This window comes from Eutrigla gurnardus (genome assembly GCF_963514095.1).
Source record: "Eutrigla gurnardus genome assembly, chromosome: 1".
Lineage (NCBI taxonomy): Eukaryota > Metazoa > Chordata > Actinopteri > Perciformes > Triglidae > Eutrigla > Eutrigla gurnardus.
The window spans coordinates 34,063,641-34,073,002 of record NC_139915.1 but is presented as its reverse complement, the minus strand read 5'-3'; the positions used below and the strand labels follow the sequence as shown (position 1 = coordinate 34,073,002).

General features: G+C 45.3%; 2 protein-coding genes across 2 annotated transcripts in view; both read right to left on the bottom strand.

Moving 5' to 3' along the window:
• Window positions 1-1,033: 1,033 nt before the first annotated feature.
• LOC311026755 (NLR family CARD domain-containing protein 3-like) lies at window positions 1,034-7,235 on the bottom strand (the record flags this gene model as incomplete). The annotated part of the gene is made up of 5 exons (XM_084030453.1): window positions 7,060-7,235; window positions 3,700-5,503; window positions 2,851-3,024; window positions 1,747-1,920; window positions 1,034-1,211 (listed from the first exon to the last, which is right to left on the bottom strand). The coding sequence occupies exons 1-5, from the start codon at window positions 7,094-7,096 to the stop codon at window positions 1,034-1,036; spliced, it is 2,367 nt and encodes a 788-aa protein (XP_083886579.1). The 5' UTR covers window positions 7,097-7,235.
• A 96-nt stretch (window positions 7,236-7,331) lies between these two features.
• Window positions 7,332-9,362, bottom strand: part of LOC311010615 (uncharacterized protein) — a gene marked incomplete at its 3' end in the record, with an annotated part of 5,718 nt that continues 3,687 nt past the window's right edge. Inside the window, exons 3-6 of the mRNA XM_084005187.1 lie at window positions 9,035-9,214; window positions 8,348-8,404; window positions 7,436-7,502; window positions 7,332-7,343 (exon numbers count right to left, since the gene is read on the bottom strand). Coding sequence (XP_083861313.1) covers window positions 7,332-7,343; window positions 7,436-7,502; window positions 8,348-8,404; window positions 9,035-9,214 — 316 coding nt within the window. The remainder of the gene's footprint in view (window positions 7,344-7,435; window positions 7,503-8,347; window positions 8,405-9,034; window positions 9,215-9,362) is intronic.

The following is a 9,362-nucleotide window of genomic DNA, read 5'->3' as shown; positions in this document are numbered from 1 at the left end:
TAAACTATGTCCCCATACAACTCATCTCCACTCTCTATTACGTTTCCATGGAAACAACGTGTTTTCTGGACCCAACGGTCAACGTTTGAAACCGTCTGAAAAAACCTTAACGAACAAAACAAAAACGCTACAAAACGACATCGTTGGTAGTAAAAATATCACCGTTGGGCCTAAAATGAGTAAAGATTGAAACCAGACCAAACTGTGGTCTGGTCTGTGGACTAATGTGAGCTACTATGGTAGAGCTCTGGGGGACCACAGACCCAGGAGACAACATCTGGGTCCTCCATTTAGGATTCAGGGACGTCAGGACGACAGGAGGACCATCTCAACGCTGAGACGCTTTAGAGACACAGAGTCTCAGGAACTTCTCTCTTCACTTCAAATATTTAAACTCACACAAACACCACAACAACGGGAATGTTGGGTATTCGCCTCCGTTGCCGTCCGGCAGGAATTGGCGTCCGTTTGCGTCTCTGCGTTGACTTTGTGTGTAATTGAAGGTGAAAATGTGGCGTTTGGTGTGAACACAACACGACATCTTTACAGCCACGAAGAAACAAACGCTACGTCCTGATTAGAATCGGATTTCAGTCATGAACACGTTCAAATCTGGAGCAGCTGAGTTACTGAAGACATACTCACACTTCATCAGACCAGGTCTCAGTCTCTGCTGTCCCCCATGGTCCACCCTGCAGGAAGACATGCAAACACCAGGAAACATGAAGCCCAGCTCCTCAGTCAGAGACTGTTGTCCATCTGTCCTCACCTGAGAGTCCAGTCTGATGTCTGTCCATCTGTCCTCACCTGAGAGTCCAGTCTGATGTCTGTCCATCTGTCCTCACCTGAGAGTCCAGTCTGATGTCTGTCCACCTGTCCTCACCTGAGAGTCCAGTCTGATGTCTGTCCATCTGTCCTCACCTGAGAGTCCAGTCTGATGTCTGTCCATCTGTCCTCACCTGAGAGTCCAGTCTGATGTCTGTCCACCTGTCCTCACCTGAGAGAGTCCAGTCTGATGTCTGTCCATCTGTCCTCACCTGAGAGTGTCCAGTCTCCAGTGTGGACCCTCCAGTCCAGCAGACAGCAGCTTGACTCCTGAGTCTCCTGGATGATTGTAGCTCAGGTCCAGCTGTCTCAGATAGGAGGGGTTGGAGTCCAGAGCTGAGGCCAGAGAAGAACAGCCGTCCTCTGTGATGAGACAACCTGACAGACTGAAGACACACACACTTCTGTCACTTCTGGGGACTTTTAAACTGAGAAAAAGTGATCATTCTCTGTTGTTGTGTTGATGTTGTACTGGGTGGGATAAGCGTGGCTGAGTGATGGACAGAGACGGATAGAGGAGGACGAGAAGTCAAGAAACAACAGTAGAACCAGTCTATGTGGTCTGTCTTCAGACCTGGTGTCCCAACAAAGATCTGGCTACTGATTTAAACCAACTAGCAAAGAAAACTGTAATTCAATAACATCTCAACTCTGTTTGTTGTCAGTTTTCATATTGAACTGGAGGAATTAAGTAACATTATTAATTAAATAACAAGTATTCTGAGAATAAAGTAAAATACAAAACTTGGAGTCTCAGAACATATCAGACATTCATGTGTTCAACTGCTCTTTTAGAGCCGCCATGTGAACTTTAGCAAAAGTGTCTTTTCAGGAATAAGAGCAAAGAAGTGAATATTTGGTGCATGTAAACGGATCATTGGAAGCTTCATAGGTAAACTTCTCAAAGTCCTTGAGTCTGACCTGAGAGTTTCCAGTCCACAGTGTGGACTCTTCAGACCAGCAGACAGCAGCTCCAGTCCTGAATCCTGCAGGTCGTTGTTACTCAGGTCCAGGTCTCTTAGACTGGAGGACTGGGAGCTGAGAACTGAGGACAGACCTTCACAGCTTCTCTCTGAGAGGTTACAGCCACTGAGTCTGAAGAGGAATCAGAAATGTGTGATGAAACTAGAACAAACAACTGTTCGTCTCCTTGGAATTAACAATGAAAACTCCTCAGCAAGATCGAAAACAGGCTTTACAAAGACTTAACTTGTGTTTGTATTGCAGTCCTTCACAAGACCAACAAGAACATTTCATTCATTGACCTTTAAACTTAACCAGCAAGGATTTTATCAATGAGAAAAAAACTCAGAAATAAATGTAAAATGTGGTAGAAAAGAATTCAATGTAACTTCTGTCGACACTGTTCCAACACTAACTTCACGTGTTCAAACATGATGAGAAAACTCTTTGTATTCCTTGAAAATCATTGATTCTTTTCATGTTTTACTAGATAGAATCTTATCATTCCAAGCAGAAAGTGAGTTCTTCTGCTGCGTTCACACCAAACCTGAAGTGATGTTTGAGTTTGACTGCAGGATGAATTGGTTTTATTTGTGGGATCATTTGTGTTTAGTCACGACACTCATGCTAGACACACCAGCGAGGAGGCGGGGCTTATCTCCATGTAGAAACAACCAGGGTTCCTCCATCACGGATGAAATAACCACTATTGCTGCTTTGTACATGTTGTGAAGTCCCAGATACACCAGGAAACCAAACGCCGTCCTGTCTGAGTTCATAGCCTCATGACGACAACAGCATTTAGAAACGCCAGCTGGATTTGTAAAACTATTCAAAGTTAGAACGGCAGGGGAAAGACAAACAAGACGTTTGGTTTCTTTAGTGATTTTGTTCTTCTGCTGTTAGATCGTTACCAGCAGAAACGGGTTTCATCAGCCATGGAAACAGATTAGTAGCAAAAGTGTCTTTTCAGGAATAAGAGCAAAGAAGTGAATATTTGGTGCATGTAAACGGATCATTGGAAGCTTCATAGGTAAACTTCTCAAAGTCCTTGAGTCTGACCTGAGAGTTTCCAGTCCACAGTGTGGACTCTTCAGACCAGCAGACAGCAGCTCCAGTCCTGAATCCTGCAGGTGGTTGGTACTCAGGTCCAGGTCTCTTAGACTGGAGGACTGGGAGCTGAGAACTGAGGACAGACCTTCACAGCTTCTCTCTGAGAGGTTACAGCCACTGAGTCTGAAGAGGAATCAGAAATGTAGAATAAAAAACAGAACAAGTCTGGCTTACTTCGGTGCTAATCCCCTTCACTTGAATTATCAGACGGCTGACGGCAAGACACGGAATGTTAGCTTGTGTCTGGTTGTAGCATTTATTCACCGACAAACATGCGGTACCCACAATACACTGCTGCACACTGTACCACGCTGTAATCTAACCGATGACTTCATACTCACCGTCTCACTCTCTCTCTCTTTATACTTCAACGTACAGAGAGCCAACAGTGTTAATGCATTAAAAAGATGAATGTGTTAAATCCACAAATGAATCATCCCGCGTTAACACGTTCATTTTGATGCCCAAATATTTAAACATCAAACTGCAGAGAAAAGAGTTTGGTTTCTTTAGTGATTTGTTCTTTTGGTGGAGCCGAATGAATTTGCACATTGATATTTTATATTTTTGTCTATTTTACTTTCAGGTTCTGATTATTGAAACAGTAAATCAGCAAGTACTCAGTACTTGAATAGTTTTTTCACTAAATACTTTTTTCCTCAAGTAACTATTTGGATGACTACTATTTATTATTTACTTTTTGCTGTTTGGAAAACCAATCAAATCATTCAGAATGCAGATAGAACCTTGTAATTCCATGGTGGTTTGTTGTATTTTGAATATAAAAACTATATTTACAGAGCTTTGCTGGAGGCTTGGACCACCGGCAGCAGCCTCAGAAGAGCCTCCTCTGAAGCAGAGTATTTCTTCAGGTCAAACACGTCCAGACGTTTTTCTGACGACAGTAAGATGAAGACCAGAGCTGACCAAAGAGAAGGAGGCAGGTTCTTGTAGGAGAGACGTCCTGAAGTCAGGGACTGTTGGATCTTCTTCACCAGAGAACGATCATTCAGTTCATTCAGACAGTGGAACAGGTTGATGCTTCTCTCTGGAGACAGATCCTCATCAAGCTTCTTCTTGATGTACCTGACTGTTTCCTGATTGGTCTGTGAGCTACTTCCTGTTTGTATCAGCAGACCTCGTAGGTGTTTCTGATTGGTCTCTAGTGACAGACCCAGAAGGAAGCGGAGGAACAGGTCCAGGTGTCCGTTTGGACTCTGTAAGGCCTTGTCCACAGCTCTCTGGTGCAGATGTTTTAGTTCAGGTTCATCTCTGGTGACTTCAGACGCCCCGGAGGTTGTTGGTTCTTCTGCCATCAGATTGACACCAGACTTGATGAAGGTCAGATGGACATGAAGAGCAGCCAGAAACTCCTGAACACTCAGATGGACGAAGCAGAACACCTGGTCCTGGTACAGTCCTCTCTCCTCTCTGAAGACCTGTGTGAACACTCCTGAGTACACTGAGGCTGCTTTGATATCGATGCCACACTCTGTCAGGTCTGGTTCATAGAAGATCAGGTTTCCTTTCTGAAGCTGCTCAAAAGCCAGTTTTCCCAGAGACTCAATCATCTTCCCGGTCTCTGGACTCCAGTGTGGATCCGTCTCAGCTCCTCCATCATACTTGACGTTCTTCAGTTTGGACTGAACCACCAGGAAGTGGATGTACATGTCGGTCAGGGTCTTGGGCAGCTCCCCTCCCTCCCTGGTCTTCAACACGTCCTCCAGAACTGTAGCAGTGATCCAGCAGAAGACCGGGATGTGGCACATGATGTGGAGGCTCCGTGAGGTCTTGATGTGGGCGATGATCCTGTTAGCCTGCTCCTCATCTCTGAACCTCTTCCTGAAGTAGTCCTCCTTCTGTGGGTCAGTGAACCCTCTGACCTCTGTCACCATGTCAACACACCCAGGAGGGATCTGATTGGCTGCTGCAGGTCTTGTGGTGATCCAGAGACGAGCAGAGGGAAGCAGTTCCCCCCTGATGAGGTTTGTCAGCAGCACTTGGACTGAGGTGGACTCTGTAACATCAGTCAGGATCTCGTTGTTGTGGAAGTCCAGAGGAAGTCGACACTCGTCCAGACCGTCAAAGATGAACACAACCTGGAACCCTTCAAACCTGCAGATTCCTGCTTCTTTGGTTCCAGGGAAGAAGTGATGAAGGAGTTCCACCAAGCTGAACTTCTTCTCTTTCAGCAGGTTCAGCTCTCTGAAAGTGAATGGAAACGTGAACTGTATGTCCTGGTTGGCTTTGTCTTCAGCCCAGTCCAGAGTGAACTTCTGTGTTAACACTGTTTTCCCGATGCCAGCCACTCCCTTTGTCATCACTGTTCTGATTGGTTCATCCCTTCCAGGTGAGCCTTTAAAGATGTCTTCTTGTCTGATGGTTGTTTCTGGTCTGTCTGGTTTCCTGGATGCCGTTTCAATCTGTCTGACCTCATGTTCCTCATTGACCTCTGCAGTCCCTCCCTCTGTGACGTGGAGCTCCGTGTAGACCTGATTCAGGAGGGTTGGGTTTCCGGCTTTAGTGATGCCCTCAAACAAACACTGGAACTTCTTCTTGAGGTTAGACTTGAGTTTACGTTGGTACACTGGACCAGCGGTTCCTGGATAAACAACAAAGGAACCCAGTTAGTGGATCCTACAGACCAGTGGCGAGCGGTGACCGTTTACTGTGGTCATGCTGAAGTGTCAATACCATGCGCGCCCGTGGGGGGGCATTATATTTTTTAATAAAAAATATAATATGGTTAGTGGAAACAGCTTGTAGTGATCACGTTGGTCCAGAGTACATTTGATGGAGAACATCATCTAAATGCCAGTTGTATAGTTTTTCAATGAGAAAAATGTAACGAAGCGGTCGTCAGCGCGATCCTCTCGTCAGCTCCAAACTCACCCGTCTGCACCTCAATCACAGACCACAGCTGGTTTTCCGCACAGCATTTACAGTAACTCACTGACACGTCTCAGATCAGTAGGCGCTGCTGCCGGTGTGTTTTTAAAACGAACTAGGCTAGTAGCGCCGCAGATTTCTCATTCCCAACCTTGTTTGACTGAGAGTGTTTCGAGATGGTTTTCATGAATGAACAGGCAATATTTCGCTGTCAGACCGGATCGTTTGACGGGAGGGGGGTCGGCTAGCTAGCCATTTATGTTTCTCATACGCGCTAGCTTGAAAGTAACGGACGGAATTCTTTGCAGTCTTTGTGATATTTACTTCAGGAGTAGGCCGACCACTTGAAATTATAGCTTTCTTTTCCTCAAAAGGTCTCCGCGAAAACGGCACTGAACGCAAAGCCTGAATATAATTAATATTTTCAGCCATTTTGACCAGGCTACACAATGAATGAACCACTGACAGTTTCCCGCTGAACAATTCAAACAAGTCATTTTTGCGCATGCGCGTTGGCAGATAAGCTGCTTCACTGACAGCTTTTTTGCCATTCAAAATGCTCATCTACAGTAAACACAGCCTTTAGCAGTAACTGTACTAGTCGGTGTCACAGTGCGCATGCGCGAAACAAGCTGTCAGCTTTCCAGCTTTTCGCAAGCAAAACGGGACAGATTAGGCACGGATTTAAGACCAAAACAGTAAAACTAAGGTATTGTATAATTGATACACTGCCAGATTGATATTTTCAATTATTTTTATTGAAGGGCTTGGGCATGCACTGCATTTATAGCTTATTATGACCGCTCGCCCATGCTACAGACCCTTTTATGAACTATGAACAAGCCATGTATTAGAGCCATGTATCCCTATCCCCCCTTTGAAATGCAGCTGCAAAGCTCCACGAGTCAGTCACTACAACACATCACAATACAGCATCATAGAAAGAGACGGTATGATGACGTGTTGAAAATAGTACCGTTGGGTTTTCTAAATATCCTGGTAGACCGTAACCTAACCATTTAGTTCCTACGAGCTGAAAGTCACCAGTTAACACGGTCACTGGGTGAAGTGAAACACCTGTTTCTCTGAAACGGTCGTGATCCTGTCTGAACTCTGTAGAACTTGAGTGTTGGAATATCGATTCTGACATCCGAACATTAACAAACATTGAAGTTGTGTGCAGCCTATTAAGAGTTTGGAAATATGAAGTTCTTCATATTGAATCCTTCTCTTCTTTCCACCATGTTAAATCTGTTAAAATCCTCTTACCCATCAGCACACAGGCAGCCAGCTCCTCCTGCTTCATTCTCCTCAGGAAGTGCACTGTGATCTTCTGAAACGCCTCTCTGCTCCTCCTCTGCTCTTCATCCTCACCGTCCAACAACTCCTCGTCCTCACTCTCCAAGCATTCTGGGTAATCTGGACTCAGGACCTTCTGGATCTTCTTCAGCTCGTTCTTCACAAAAGTGCAGATGTTCTCCTCCAGCAGCTGGAACAGAAGGATAAACTGAACATGAACTCTAAAGGACCCAACATGGGGTTCATGTGTGGGTCTGAGCAGCATGGAGACCACTAGAACCAGTTCAGCATTGAATCTGTAGTGGATGTGGTTAATAGTGAAAGGTGAGCTTGTACATGTACTCACCATAAATATGGAGTCCAGGTGTGTTTGATGCTGCCGGGTAAACGGAACCTCTGAGATCTGCTGAACTCTGTGGAGAAAACCAAGTTCAAAGAGTCACTAAAGCACAGACTGGAGATCACAAGTGGACGTTGTCATGGCGACGTCACCCGTTGGTTTGTGGACTACGGTTTTGAAGCCTCGGGTTCTGATGAACACAAGCGGCAGAGCGGCACCCTGAGCAGCAACCTTACTGGATCTGGATCCATGTGGATTCTGGTGTGAAGCTGCTAACAAAGTTAGCTTCATAATTCAAGGTCAACTTTACAGCTACGTGTTAAAGTCATCTTAGTAGCTAACCGTTGGCTTCTCAAACCTGCAGGAAACCTCATTCAGGTCTTGGTCCAGATGGTGTAGCTGGTGAACTGTACTTGATATGGCTGCTGTTGGTCCTTGTGTGAGTCTTTCTAACACAGACTTGACAGATTGTCTCTCTGGTTGCTGCTTGCTTGCCTTGAACTGACTGTTCAAAATATCAAAGTTCCAACGTTGCCTTTGCTTCCCATGAAAACCTGAACCCTGGCCTGATCCAGGACCTGATACGTGTCTGTTTCTCCCTTCGTACCTGTTCCTGGACTTTGACCGGTTACCTGTTCCTGATTCCTCTGGATTTCTTTAAATGTTTAGACCAAACCGGTTTCCCAACGCATCAAGTACCCAGTTTGGTCAGACCCACTTGGAGTCTGATGCTGATGGACCAGGTTTTCAAGTAGCTCCGATGTAAACCCAGCTTAGTTTAGCTGAGCTTAGTCTAGATCCACTTCTTTGGCATTAGCTGTGACGTTAGCCAAGTTAGCTTCTCTCTGACTCTTAACTTTTCTCTGGCTGGTCTAGACCTGATTTATCCTCCAAGGAGAGTCCAGGTTCAGTTCTTACCTTCCATCAGCAGCTTGTTCAGCCATAGACCGTTCACTGGGTGAATGGAGGAGTTTTCTGTGTGAAAGATAGAGAGAGGAAAGAGCAAAAGGAGGAGAGTATTAATCAAAGTGAGGGAGAGGAAAGGAAAAAAGACAGAAAATAATAATAATAATAATAAATATATAAGGAGAGGGTTATCTCTGGTCAGGCTCTGTGGACAAAGAGGCATTGGCGTGGCTATGGGGCAGTCAGAACCGGTCAGGACAGCTGGATCCGGGAAGAACTTTCTGGATTTATTTATTATTTAAATGTAGGTTTTAACTTGATGATACAAGTTTAAATCTGTCTCCCGTCTCCTCCTCCTTGCTGCCTTGTCCTCACCTCCTTTGGGCCGCCACCAGACCCAGCAGGAGGTGGCTGGCCTGTTGAGGCTCAGATCCCCTTTAGAACAGACCCTCCTCTACGTGAGGTTGTCATGAAGTCTGGGATTAACGATTCTGGGATGTCGTGCATGGAGCGGGTTTGTAGGTCCACTTTCTTTCATCAGTTTATTTTCTTTAGTAACAATATGCATTTGTATTAACAGGTCTGGTTTTTGCAGTGTTACAATGCAGTTTTGGGGAAATGCCAGGCTATTGCATGTCTTTAACTTCCTCGTGACGTTAGAAGATCCAGTTTGTTGTTTATGCTGTCAAGCAGACTGACCTTAATTTCTGTGGTATGTCGGTCGTCTGTGTCTGTTGCCGAGTCTTTCTTTTTCCTTTTGGCTGGGGTGTTTTCGGGGTCAATGCCGTTTTGCAGGTAGACCGGTCACTCTTCATGGACACACAGCTGGGTCCAGGTCCAGGTCCAGGTCCAGGTGAGTCTGGTCTCTGCTGCTGCATCCTGATACAATAAATATACTTTAAGATTCTCACTAGTTAAGCTTCATTAATCAGTTTGCTTTGATGATATTGATGAGTCATGTTCTGAGAGTTGATGCTAGTGTCAGGATCAATACTTTGAATGGATCTGGGTCACATGAGACCACGTG